At 37.4% G+C, this 14,318-nt stretch overlaps 1 protein-coding gene across 1 annotated transcript in view; it reads left to right on the forward strand.

The window, feature by feature from the left end:
• The window catches only part of slc24a4b (solute carrier family 24 member 4b), a 145,110-nt gene extending 142,484 nt beyond the window's left edge, over window positions 1-2,626 (forward strand). Inside the window, exons 16-17 of the mRNA XM_088926033.1 lie at window positions 1,124-1,189; window positions 1,976-2,626. Of these exons, the coding sequence (XP_088782159.1) occupies window positions 1,124-1,189; window positions 1,976-2,128 (219 nt within the window). The 3' untranslated portion in view covers window positions 2,129-2,626. The remainder of the gene's footprint in view (window positions 1-1,123; window positions 1,190-1,975) is intronic.
• The last annotated feature ends 11,692 nt before the right edge of the window (window positions 2,627-14,318 follow it).

A 14,318-nucleotide genomic window follows, 5' to 3' on the forward strand; every position in this document is an offset into this window, starting at 1 on the left:
TTGGCTATTTTACACAGGAACTGAGAAATGTAGGTGTGCTCACGGGTAGGCAAGAAAAGCAATACTAATTTACAGTATATTAGAGCTCCTTGTCATAAATACCCAATTTGCCATTGCAAAATTAGACCACTAGATGGGACTGTAGGACTTTAATAATGACTAATAATAATCTATTGCTTAAAACTAGTGCAGGATGGATGTAAGTTCCATATACTGTATGCTTTTATTTCTTGTTTTGTGTTTTGAATAATTGTAAATTAACTAAACATTTACTATAACAGTACAGAGTAGTCATATTTTACTGTATCTCTAAGCCATATACCAATGTGGTTGGCAGATGGCCACCATAACATTCAACTCGAAATGCTGATCTAAAGTGGTGTGGTTTGCACAATAAGTGCTCGCACAGCTGCGCAGACAAGGCTGCAATAAATAAATGCATGTATTTTTTGTGTTTAGCTTTACATCAGCAATCATTTCTATCAAAAGTTAAAACCAGCAGAAGGGCAGCACTAGGCCGAGACTTCAATTAAACAATGTGTAAACAGTGCGTGACAGTGAATAAACAATGTGTGTTACCTTGTTGTACTATGCAAGAGCTACATTTCCAGCCATCTGCCATGTTGAGTCGAATGAATGAAAGTTATAGCCACACCTGCTTCCTTAGTCAAGTACATTTGCATTTTGCTGTATCCTGTTGTCATGACACTGATCTGTTCATATGTTGACATTATATCATGTTCAGTGTAAAACTGATCACTGCAGAAAACTGCAGAAATGTGCTGTGTGACATTTTTACAGGATATTTGAGATGTCTCTGACAAGGCCTGACAGACAGAATTTGTAAGCAAGCAAGTCCATCTTGGCTAAAATCATGAAGAAAGGTCAATACGACACCTAGCGTCACATCTCCTGTGATCAGCATTGTTTCACTCTAAGCCACTCTGGTTGTTCCTGAGCAGTGCTCTCTCATTGATACTGCTGTTGAGGCAGGAGTAACCCAACTGTGAACATACACATTTGTATTAATATTTTTTGCAAATATGAAATGGACTTTTAAAGTTTTATTTCTGCTGTGTTTGTCGTGCTTCTATGTATAAATAATAACAGTATTTTTTAACAGGTTAAAATCAATAGCAGAGGTCTGGTGTATTCAGTGGTGCTTCTTTTAGGATCTGTTGCTCTTACAGTAAGTAAATAAATTCTTGATCTTTATGGTTTTTTTGTACCTAGCCTTTAGGGCCGACAGCTAGAATATAAGGAAACCTGCAAAAAAGATTACATTTAGACATTCTTGCTTGTTTGTTGGCTAGTGGTTTAATAATCCAAATATTTTTAAAAGGTTATTTTTAAAAGATAAAAACAAATGCGGTTAGGAAGCCTGTTGTTCCCCAGTCTTCTACGGAAGTATCTCCTATCTCCTACCGTGTCTTCAGATTTTCTAAACATAATTTCCACGCTTACACCTTTTTATCTTGAGGTAGATGACTTTCTAGTGAACATTATCTTCTCTGTGTTAGAAAGATTGCAGTCAGTGCACCTAGAATTTAAATGCTTTAGTAAAACTTGATGAATACTAATTAATAGCAATATTCTTGATTGCTTTTCTTTAGACTCCTTTTCATTTCTTACAGATCGTTTAAACTGACACTTAGAGCAACGGTTTTGCTCGTTTTAAGGGTCTTTTATAGTTACACTGCTTTTTTTACATTGCCATTGTTTCCCCTTTGTCTCTATTTTTTTTCTGTTTGTTCAGGAACTTTTAACTGAATTCCTTACAAATCTCCTTCATAAGGAATTCATCTCCTTTGGTTAGTTACTTACAGATGCCCTGAGTGTTAACCATAGACAAAGGACCTACTGGTCATAGTTTTCCTCAGGCACATTTTTATGCTATATTTCAAGTAAAGATGTAAGGCCAACATTAACCTAATGTCCACTTTCCCTAAATATTCATCACTTTTGTCCTTCGCAGGTATTGGGTATTCATTTCAACAAGTGGAAACTGGACTTGAAGCTGGGCATCTATGTACTCGTACTTTATGCCGTGTTCCTGTGTTTTTCCATCATGATAGAGTACAATGTCTTCACCTTTGTCAACCTACCAATGTGTCAAGAGGGCATCTAAACTGCCAAGACCAAGGAAGATGCTTCTTGTTTTACTTTCGACTTTATCTTTTTCTGAATTCCACCTTTTCCTACCTTTCATCCTTACTGGAATAAGGCTGGAATCCTTGCTGTTTTTATGGCATTGTAGTCTTCATGTCAATTAAAAAAATCAAACCACTAAATCATAAATATGCATATTCTTTTTTTCATTTTGGGCAGCAGTTACAGTTGTTTTCCTTCAATCTCTGTTCATCTTGTGGAGCCCCGAGAAGGATCTTCTTTTTCTATAAAGCTACAGAAATGTCTTATGAAAATGTGAAAAGTGGCACAATCAAGTTCCAGTTTTTGAGATCCAGTTCTCTCTCTTGTACAACCACAAAACCACAATGCCATACATTCAACAGTTATTTTGTTTTGTGCAAGTCATCAGTCTCTGTCGTCAAGTGGACTTATTAAGAGATGGCTAAAGTATAATTTTTCTTTGTCTCACTGGTATTTTTATAACCTGGAAGCAAAAAAAAAACTTTTTAAACTGAGGAGCAGTGCATCAAGAAATAATATCACTGTAATTTTTGGAAGCACTAATCAGAAAATTTTGTCTGGGAAGTGTTTGTGACAGTGGAATGCTAACATTTTGATGAACAAATGATTTGTTCATGTTTAACCTCAGAAGCACCAGCTCTGCAAAGGTCAAACATTTCCTCTTGCAATCAGTTAGCTCTAGAGCTGATCCATTTGGAAAAGAGATTTGGAAGCTACAGTATCTTACGTTTATAAAAAAATCTAATCCTTTTCTTTATCCTGGTTAGGCATTTCATTAGGTGCAAGGATATTGTGCATAGAAAAAAATGGCTACCTTTTTAAAAGGAAATATGTTTTTTTTTTCTTATTGGAAACATTCCAGTTCTTGTTTTCTGTGGTGCAAGAAGAGCTCTGTAACAGTTCACCCATCTGATTCACCGATTGAAGTGGGAAATTCCGTCTTCAAAGGGTTGCTTTCCCAGGGTTTATTGAGTGCTTCACTCTGGGGAAAGTCAAAAGAAGAGCCCCGATAAACACTATCTGCTGCTTTCATTTGTTTTAAGAATCATAATTGCTCTGCTGATTCCATAGATGAGAAGGCATTAGAAAAGCTTGTTTAATAAAACCCATGGTAATAGAATTCTTCATTGCTCGAGAATAAGCAGAGGCCTGAACTTTACACACTACTGTGCTAACAAAAGGTGCAACATTGTGGCTTATACGAGCATGCCTTCCAACAATTAAAACTGAAAGAGGAAAAACACTTGCCCACTCTAATGCAACGTCCATGATGCCACAGGAAGTACCTGCTTGTCCAAGTGGAAAAAAAGATTGACGTTATACTCCTAGGGCATTTCAGAATGATCTGTCTGCTGACCAGAGGTGCCCCTAATATTTCTAGCCATCCAGTCTGGTGCTTGCTGCATTTCAGAGGCGTGCTGTACAGTCTAGCAAACCAGAGGGAACATTTTAAAAGTGGAGAATATTCACTTTGCGTTTTTTGCGTGGCTGTTTTGGGATGGTTTTTTTCTTGCTGAGCAGAGATGGGAAGCTCTTGTGGTAACTCCTCCTCTCTTGTCCAGCATCACTGTCCTGCAGCTTTCAAGAATACTAAGTGAATACTGAATGTAATACACAATTAAAACCTCCACAAAGGTGGCAGGGTTCCGTAGGTGAAGTGAAGTCTTTAAATGCAGGTGAGACCTTTCTTCAAGATGCAGGACGTATCCTACAGCTCCTCATAACTGGCACTTTGTTTCACTTCTGTAAGCTGCTGGCAGCTGTAAGCACCTTCAGGGTACCTGCATGGAGAAACTAATGAGAGCTCAGATGAGCAAAGGCAGACTTCATGAGGCACTTTAAAAAATGATGGTTTTAGCCAAATTCTGTATTTCAGATATGCAGCGTGTCCTGTACAGTTTTGTTTTCTGAGGCATACAGTATCTCTGCATTCTGCACATACCAGTTTGGACCATGTAACAGCCTCTTCAATAATGAAAGACTGGAATTGTCAAAAAATGAAAATTCACAAATGATTCCTTGAGGAAATTAAGGCAAGAGCACTCAAGGAATTCTCAATGGGCATGTTTTTAACACATTGTGTCCCTCTGAGTGCCAAAGACTTCAGAATATGTGCACATGCAGGAGGCTAGGACAGGCTCTGGGTTTTTGACTTGCAATCTGTAATTATATTATGAATCACAAATTTTACTCTTTAATAATGTGTATAAATGTGTACTCGTGTGCAAACATGATCTCTGATTTCTGAATGCTGCCAATATCATACTGTACATACCTGCATCTCTTTACCAGCAAGAACTACTGGCTGATAATCATACATTTTCACACTTGGTTTTCTTGATTGATCTGGATTTTATGGGGAAACTGAAGTCTCTGCTGTTCTGCTAGGTGGCTGATTTTTAGCTTATTAGTGTGACGTGTATGACCTTGCATTTAAAAGAAAAGGGCCCTAAGGCTGTCACATAGATTTGTTTTTACTGTTTACCTACAAATTACAAATGACAAAACTACTACATTGAAAGAGCTGGCATGTTCCACTTTCACCTAAAATGCCCTTAGCCAGTATTTGATGTTTTGGAGCCATTGCAAGGTATGACTGAGCTGATAATAACGAATGAGACTAGGCCCCCCAGTTTAATAATTAAGATTTACATCTCAATATTTGGTTTATTTAGACATCAACTAAGGTACATAAGCTGGGATCAAGTCTTAGACATCTTAATAACAATCAGGAATCGCAATAAACAGTATTTATTTTATAATATTTAATAAACAATATAAACCAGCAATTAAAAATATAAACCATAAAATTAAAACAAACTTTGCTACCTCCCTCCCTTCCCTGCCTACAACAACAGCTCATTACTGAGGAGGAGAAAAAACAAAAAACACATAATCTAAAAGCCCATAACTACGACAATGGTAGGAATAGAAAACATACATGTTTATAATATGGAATAATAATTTAAATAAGATAATTGTTCACTCCCATGACCTGATTTATCTCCAGTAGCACCAGGGATTATTTTTGTCAAATAAAAAAATAAAAAAAGACTCCACGCATGTTATCTCTGGCTATAACAGCTTTGAATATTATTAATACAGCATTGTTAAATTATTAACCCACATATTATTTGTGTGGGTTAGAAACAGCCATGCTTGCCATTAAGCAATCTATAATTCATGTTGCTCAGAATCTTAATCACAATGTGATCACAACATTTCAAGGAGATTGTACAGGAACAGCCATTGTTAAGTGTTGATGAAATCCAACCTAATTGACTCATTGTCAAGTGATCCTTGTCATTAACTTTGTCTCACCCTGCACTTCCTTAAAAGCTGAACACTGTACTTGAAGAGATCTATCAGGATTCATTATTGAACAATTCCAGTGGAAGCTCATCATAGAATTGTGTTTCTGCTTTGAAAGGAAAAAGAATAGTGAAATAAATGGAACTCTACCAAGCAGCTAAGCCTGCACAGCAGCATACTGTAGGTTGCTGTCCCTGTTCAGTTTGAAATTCTTGTTGGGGTGACTTTATTGTGTTACTGTTGATTTTTAGTTTGTTCCAGTGTCTACATTTTTATTAGTGTTGCTCTGGGTGAGCATAGTTTAAACTTTGACCAAAATGAAATCTCTGCATATCTGAAGACTTTACACTACAGTGTAATTTTTTAACCATAAAGACTGGGGCAATTCTGATATTAAAAAAAACAGGTGATAAGTTATTCCAGCAATCAATTCTGAGTAAACACTGCTTGAATGCTGTAAGAAAGTAGTACTGCCATTGAAAATAATAATGAAGCTTTTCTAAATAAATCATTCATGTAGTATAAGCAATGTAACAGACACTGACAGTCCCATTCTAACAAAAAAATCCACAAGTACTTTCAACCTAAATCCAAACCAAGCAGTTAGCAACTGATATGGAACAATTTGACAGCTTTCAAATTCCTTGAAAATATATGATTAAGTATTTATCATATATTTACATAGTTGAAAAGTTATATTCATTCAAATAGTCATAAGTCATAAAACAAGACATACAGTATTAAAATAAACAACAGGTGCACCAGAAAGAAGTTGAATGACAATTTTAATAAATTGTAATAATCTTTTTTACATACTGTACATTTCACTTTGCTGTGGGAAGGTTTATAAGTTCCTTAAAGATTAAGAAACGTGATGTTTGTAATTTAGCATTCAAACTGGAGTTAGTAAAATACTAACACTATCAAGCATAGCCTTTAAACTCCATATTATCTGCGTAATATGTAATCATTTTTACCTGGATGGGCACTTTGGTTCGGCACTTACTGAAAAACTAAATTAGTACGTCACAGCAGAGGCTGAAGTCATCCTTGTGAAATTCAGCAAGCAACACCAAACTTCAGAAAATGGCAGCTATAAGTGATTGTGGGAGATTTATAATGACATTTCTACTAAATTTGCTCAAAAGTACCTTTTGGTAACAGGTATGATAACTGCATGCCTGACACAAGCTATAAGCCATTATACAAACAATACTGGCAGAAAATGCCATTTCTCCCTCATATACTGTAAATGAGAGATACCCATTTGTGATTTTTAAAGGAAAATCCCTTCTTGTTTCTCAGTGGCTGGGCAAAAGTGTAAGCAATATTGCTTGTCTGTGATAAAAGTGAATGGCAGTAGTTACGTTGGAATGTGGTGTATTAGACAAATGTGTTTGTAACTGCAGATCATACATCTACTAAACTCCACAGAATCCACAGATATTTGTACTCTTTCTAAAAGGGGGGGATGTTCAATGCTGTATTCTTGAGACTAATATTATCCTTTTAATGACTTTTAATCATGACAGTGCTGAAGCACAAATAGAAGCACATAATGCATAATTAAATAGAATTTGCTGTCTCTCCCTAGATTTATGAAGGTATGAAACTTTTTCTAAAGCAGACAATAGGCCTTCCATCAGGGTTCAACAAAACCGTTTCCTCAGGTTGTCAACCACCCAAGCAAGGGTAATTCAGTTTATCCTGAAAACACAAAGTTCTGCTAAATGTCTCATGTATCTGGATTAGTTCTGTGGTATTCAAGAAACAATTTACATTGTTAAAAAAGCACTATTTACAAAAGCTGATTTTATATGGAGAGTGTTGTAAAAATACAGTAAATGGACAGTTCTGCAAAGGCAAAGGTGTATCAAGATGCATCTAAAACCTTTTTTCTGTGGACAATAGAAATGAGCAGCATATTTACTTTATTTCAGTCTAAAAAAAGCAGTTTGGCTTCAAGATGGAGTACTTGACCGTTGTTTCTGGTGTACTTATTATTATTTCTTGAAAAAAACTTTTTATTTTGTATCTTTATGTACATAATTGACTGGGTTGTACTATCACAGCCCCATGGCTGTAAGAATACTGGGGTTTTTATCTGCTGTCTAAACTCTTGAGAGAGGTAAGTGACCACACATACAGAGCTGAGCTCTTTCCTCCCCCTATAAATAGACTGTCCATTTTCTTCACACCTCACTCTATATAGAGGACTCATTGAAACAATTAAGAGCACTGGTGTAAGCGGTACTTTTGGGGGGAAGATCCTCAGAGCCCCTGTTTTTATATACTGGAACTATTAATTAACTTACTAAACTGTTTATTTGCTTGGACTAATTAAACATTTTAAAACACTCTATGACTTAGGTATCTTGGAAACTTCTATAGAATATTTTACTGTTTTATGTTCTGGTGACTGTACTTAATGATAATATACAGTACAGTATCTACCTTTTGAACTCCATATCTTGCAATCCAGATAAATCTGGACTAAACAGGAATACAAAAATTACTGTATATAGTTTCAGTTGAACAATTACGAAACACCCCAAATTTATCTATAGACCTAGAGTATTCCAGAGTTCTGTCCCTGAATGCATCTCAAACAAAACACATTAGCAGGCCAAAGAGAGAAAACCTGCATCCTAAAAAGAAAATGGTGAATCCTGGGTAGGATCCCTCTCTAAAACACAGATGCCCTCAGGTGAATGGAAATCATTTTCCCTGTTCCAAAAATGCATCACTGAAATACAGTAGGAAATCAAAATTTATTAAAATAACATGGCAAGGTCTCTTGAGAGAATGTTTAGATTAGCTAACAAGAATCTGGTACCCAGTTTGGCTTGAAAATTGAATTCTGTGAGTTATAGTTTTGGACAAAATGAATGATTATGATGATATACAGTATGTTGTCCCTTTGTCTTCTTTCCAGTCTCCGGTCTGTATTTCTATAGAGAGTGGCTTTATGGCCTCAGAAGGAATGACCTGCTCACTGTTGAATGTTTATTCTTTAATATGGCTGTCTTAATGATTTACTGTGAAGTAAATCATTAGGGACACACTTTGATCATCTTTGGCTTAACTCCAAGCTCAAGGATAGCTAGGCAAATACAAACAAACAATAACTGTTGTTCCAAACACTGTGTAAGGTAAGCCTTGCTAATCTTCGTCCCCCCCAGTTACATTACAACAATACTGAGGGTCTGTAAGGTACTTATACTGCATAAACCTTTATAACATGTTAGTTATATTGTTTATCTATAATCAGTCTGATGCACCTCCAACAAGCAAAAATAACTGTACTTAAGAGGATGTATTTCTGTAATAGTAATTCAGTATAGTATTTAAAATAAATTCACTGGCAAAGAAGTACATTTGAGAGACCAACTGCACAAACTGAAAGATTAGATAGATAACCTTTGGGCCTCCTAAGGGAAAAATCAGTAGGTGTAATATATAGGAAACTCCTTTCTCCTCGTTAAACACTGATTCTTTTCCATTTTGTGTTTAACAATAGCAAATGGAAGAGAAATGAATAAATCAAGGTCTGTGTTTTTTTCTTTGTTTTTCATTAAACACCTTGAGACAAAAAATGTCAGAAAATTCCTCCTGAACAGCACATGAATCATTTAAATGCCTGGGTCCACCATGAATTTCAGACACTGGAATCTGTCTGGATATATGTGGATGTGGGGGCGGGGCAGTACGGATGCATAATATCCAAACTTCCAAGTTGTATTAATTGTGCATTTTGGTTCTGAAAGATTCGAATGCTGTGCACATGTGTATGTAACCAATGAATGATGCTGTATTTTACTGTTTCCCAGTGGTGACCAGTCCATCATCTCTATACAACCACAAACCTAGCAGACTGGAGCCCTTAAAGCCCTATCACTGTGTCAGCAATTCCCCCTTTCCCTACTTCCCTGCTTTGTGGGTAGTCTGTTACCGGGCTTTATATTTGGTTTGTCCTTAAGACTGTTAACCTTGACAGGCATGTGAGAGATATTTAAAGTGGGAAAAGGCACATTGATGGAAAATGAGAAAGAATTGAAAGAGTAGCTTGCAAAGGAAACATAAAGGAGATAACAGAACATCCATCCTGTTTTCAACTTGGGGTGCGACACTATCAGGGATTTCCTTTCTGCTAGCCTGTTGTGGCTGCTGGGCATTACAGGATCACCAGTCTTTCTCTTGGACATGATCTCTTTCCTGCTGGTGAGAGCAAAGGCCCCATTTGAATTAACAGACTTGCACTGAGCAGCTCTTGCACACTTGAATGAGTCACAAGTTCCTTAAGATGTGAAAAAATAACACTGTGGTCACTGAGGTTATTATCGAATGGCAAAGCATTTGAAAGCATAGTCCTGAGTGCATACTGCTGCTACCTGTACAATGACCATGAAAAACGTGGGTGGGTGTTTGCACCACGGATCTATCAGTTCTTTCAGCTTAAAAAGATTACTTAGTAATGCACGGAAAATAACAGCAGGATGTATTACTGAGGTTGCTTTCTCAGTTCAACTAAGTACAGGTTTGGGGAAAACATCACAGTAGTATGGTCAGATATTGAAACATAACATTATTAAATAATACTTCAGACTGAAAAGTACAGTATATACAGCAAGTATTTCCAAAATGCTGCACCTGCTTTAATCTTCCTCTACATTATAGAAGAACGAAAAGGTGTATTTTGTGTTATTTTTAAATGAACAGTCCATAAAAATGTTAACAATTAATTAGGCAGTGTCTTATGCTGTTTACTTGTTTTCACAAAGTTTTCACAAGTTACATTTGCAGAGCCTGAAAAAATTCAAGTTGTGTTTGAAAGAAACTTGTAAGCTGAGCCTTGACATTTTTGGGGTAAAGTTAAAAGTTAAAACTTTTATGTGCATATAGATTTTCCAGGAAGCAAATCATGTGTGGTCACTTACTATTTCCAATTATTTAAGATTTAAGTGATGATTAACATGCTCTTGCTTTTTATTTTGTCAAAATGTTTAAGAAATATATTGTGAAAAATCACAGAATTAATTACATACCTGTTCATTTACTGTTTTTAGCAAGCATCATCTTACCTACAGCATTACAGGATCCTTCTGTTTCAGAAGGCAGTTAAAATTTCCTTTGGAAGGTAAGCAGTCAATGGATTCTGAAGCAATGCTGTCAAAATTAACAGTTGTCATTCATGTCAAAAATAGACAGGTATGTAATTATTTGAATGAATGTGACCTGATGCACTGTGAATGCAATGTGATGTAGGGTCATTTCTAAAATAAAATTCAATAACTCATATAAAGTTACTAAAATGAAGACATCTATATATACCTGTATATATGAATTGTATGAATATACAGTATTGTCTTGCCATTAAATATAGTATGAAACCAGTGCATTTTACTGTAAAGCAATAAAAAAAGAAAATTGGAAAAATTACAATTCCTATACAGTACATTGTTACATAATTCCTTGAAAATGTTATGTAAAATCACAAATTAAATTACTCAATTTATAAAATGCTTCCTCTTTTTTTTGGGCTGTGTGCTGTGTGTAAACTTTCCAAAAGGAAACATATGTAGACTCTGGCAGTTCTCTCAAACTGGGCTCTACAGCAGAAATGTTATAGAACGTTTATGAAAGGCATGTTAATGTTTCCATTATAAAATCAATATTTTAGATGGAAGGAGTGGAACAGGTTGTTGCTAAGCACCTCCACACTGACCTGAAATGTTTAACATTATTATTTGTTTAAATAAAGCCTCAAGTTGATTTCATACTCTCTCTCTTTCCTAGCGTTAATCCCACATCAGCAGGGTCCGCTTGTCGGCACACCAGTCTCCATTTGGTGGTTTGAACCAAATCTTTGAGCTGACGTTGCCATTAACTGCAACCGAGAAATACTCCAACTGGCGCGTCACTCCGCCTGCCGTCGGAGTGGGAGGGGGGGGGAACAAAGTAATGTAGCCAATTCATAGAGGGGGATTATTAGGAGGCATGGGAAACTTGGCCAGGACGCCAGGGTTACACCCCTACTCTTTTCGAGAAACACCCTGGGATTTTTAATGACCACAGAGAGTCAGGACCTCGGTTTTACGTCTCATCCGAAGGACGGCGCTTATTTACAGTATAGTGTCCCCGTCACTATACTGGGGAATTAGGACCCTCACTAACACGTCTTTCAGCAGTAACCTTAGTTTTTCCAGCAGGTCTCCCATCCAGGTACTGACCAGGCTCACACCTGCTTAGCTTCAGGTGGTTGCCAGTTGTGAGTTGCAGGGTGATATGGCTGCTGGCCGTAAGTTGATTTCATACTCTAGACAGAATTTAGTATACTATATAGAAAGCAAAATATGGTGTGGAATGAATTAAATGATTCACAAGAATTATCCAGATCAGGTGTTCCCCACATCATATATTTCTAAAACTGGAAACAATTGTATGAAAACGTTTACATATAATTCACTGTGCCTACATCTTGCTACCATGCTGGTAACCAAGGTTTTCTCAAAACAGGTTCTACATGTAATTTTAAAGTTATTGCTTATTCTCTCTTATGTCATTTGTCTCAGAATATTGTCCTTCCAAAGTTGAGGCTTACCTTCTGTAAAACACCAGTGGAGTAAAAGGTTTTTATTAATTTGAAACCATGATTATTATTTTCCTTTTATCCACCTCTTTATGATTCCCTGTTAATAATCAGTTTGACTTACTGATACAACTCCAGTCATAAGCTAATTGTGAGGTAATAATTGGCTTTTACTTGAACCTACCTCTCACTCACACTAATATGGATTTACAATGGAGCATTAGGTATCCCGCCCTTTGTTTTTCTTGGACTCCAGTTATGTTCTGTACTAGAATAGAATAGAGAAATAGAGAACAATACGCAATACACAATACACCAGAACAATCAGAATAATGTCACAGAACAACGCACATGGTGGGGGGGGGATGTTGAGATAGTATACTGCAGGTATATAAATAAGAATAAAATAGAGTAATAAGTAGATAAATAAATAAATGAATAAATGAGTACTTACAGTATTAATGTGCAAATAAGCATTTTGAAATACAGGGGTGGTGTGGGGGGGGAGCAGGAGACAAGTGCAGAAAACGGTGCAGGTCATAGACGTAACACAACACGACAGTGCAAACATTACAGGGCATACAGTCATTGAGACGGTAGTGATAGTACGGCAGTGGGTGGGTGGTCTTTTTCTGAGCCTGGTGGTGCTGGCTCGCAGGCTGCGATACCATCTTCCAGAAGACAGGGATGTAAAAAGACTATGAAAAGGGTGAGAGGGGTCTTTGATAATGGTGCATGCTCTCCTGACACACCACTTGTTGTAAGTGCACTGGATGGTGGGCTGTGAACTCCTGGTGATGGACTGGGCTGTTGATGGCATACCTATAGAAGGTGGTGAGGTTGGGGGGTAGAAGACACTGTTGTGCCTTTTTAACAAAGTACTGTATGATGTATTATGGGTCCAAGAGAGGTCTCCAGTGATGTGCACTCCCAGAAACTTGAAGCCGTGCACTAACTCCACTGCTGAACCATTGATACACAGGGGAGTGTGGACGGCATAAGTCCTTCTGAGGTCAACAATCATCTCCTTGGTCTTGTCGACATTGAGGGACTGATTGTTGGTCTTACACCAGGCTGCAAGCTGTTCCACTCTATCTCTGTAGGCTGATTCATTGCTGTTAGTGATGTGGCCCACAACTGTGGTGTCATCAGCATACTTGATGATATGATTACTGCTGTATTTGGCAACACAGTCGTGGGTCAGCAGGGTATACAGCAATGGGCTGAGCACACAGCCTTGTGGTGCAACAGTATTACACCACTATGGTGTGGGAAGTGTTACCATGGATCGTGATATCCTGGGACCTATTGGTCAGGAAGTCCAGGATCCAGTTGCACACTGGAGTGTTCAGACCCAGTGAGGACAACTTGTGGACCAGTTGTTGGGGGATGATGGTATTAAATGCTGAACTAAAGTCTATGAGCAGCATTCTGACATAACAGTCTTTGCCCTCCAGATGGGTCAGGGCCAGATGTACTGCAGCGGCAATGGCATCTTTGGTGGATCTTTTAATAGGCATACTGGTCTAGTGTGGGCAAGATAGAGGTCTTGATGTGTGACATGACTAGTCTCTTGAAACACTTCATAATGACCGAGGTGAGTGCGACGGGGAAATAGTCACTGAGGCTGGTTACTGGTGATTTCTTGGGAACCGGGGTGATGATGGCGGATTTGAAACATTTTGGGACAACAGCCTGAGCCAGGGAGGTGTTAAAGGTATCGGTGAAGACCTCCACTATCTCGCTAGCACACTCCCTTAGCACGCGACTGGGGATGCCGTCTGTACCTGCGGCAAATGTATCAAACCAAAAAGCTTAGTAATACTGAAAAATGTATTGACCCAGAACATGATCATTAGAGTCTGTTTCTTACAAATTAGCTGAAATGAAATCTTGACTTGTATGGGCATGGCAGTTGTTCTCTGTCTGGATGAGAGCTGTAAATAATAGCTGATTTGGGTGGTGTTGTTCTTTTCCATTTGATGACAGTGATATGACTGGCTCTGATATGCAACATGTTCCTTGAAGTTTCAGCCCATTTCTGCATCACTTTGAAATAATTTTATTACATCAGCTCTCCAGTTTATTGAAATTTTGATCAGCTTTTTGTCTCTTTTAATGCCACTCTCTTACCAGCTGATTTCTGGAATGCTTTTTGCTGCAGTTACCTAAACAGTTATCATAAATGCTGCCAAAATCACTTTTGCACTGGAAAGGTTCCAATATAAGACTCTAAATAAAGCCTGCTAAGGATCCTACTTTTATA

This window comes from Atractosteus spatula, chromosome 9, assembly GCF_055471065.1.
Source record: "Atractosteus spatula isolate fAtrSpa1 chromosome 9, fAtrSpa1.hap1, whole genome shotgun sequence".
NCBI classification, from domain to species: domain Eukaryota; kingdom Metazoa; phylum Chordata; class Actinopteri; order Semionotiformes; family Lepisosteidae; genus Atractosteus; species Atractosteus spatula.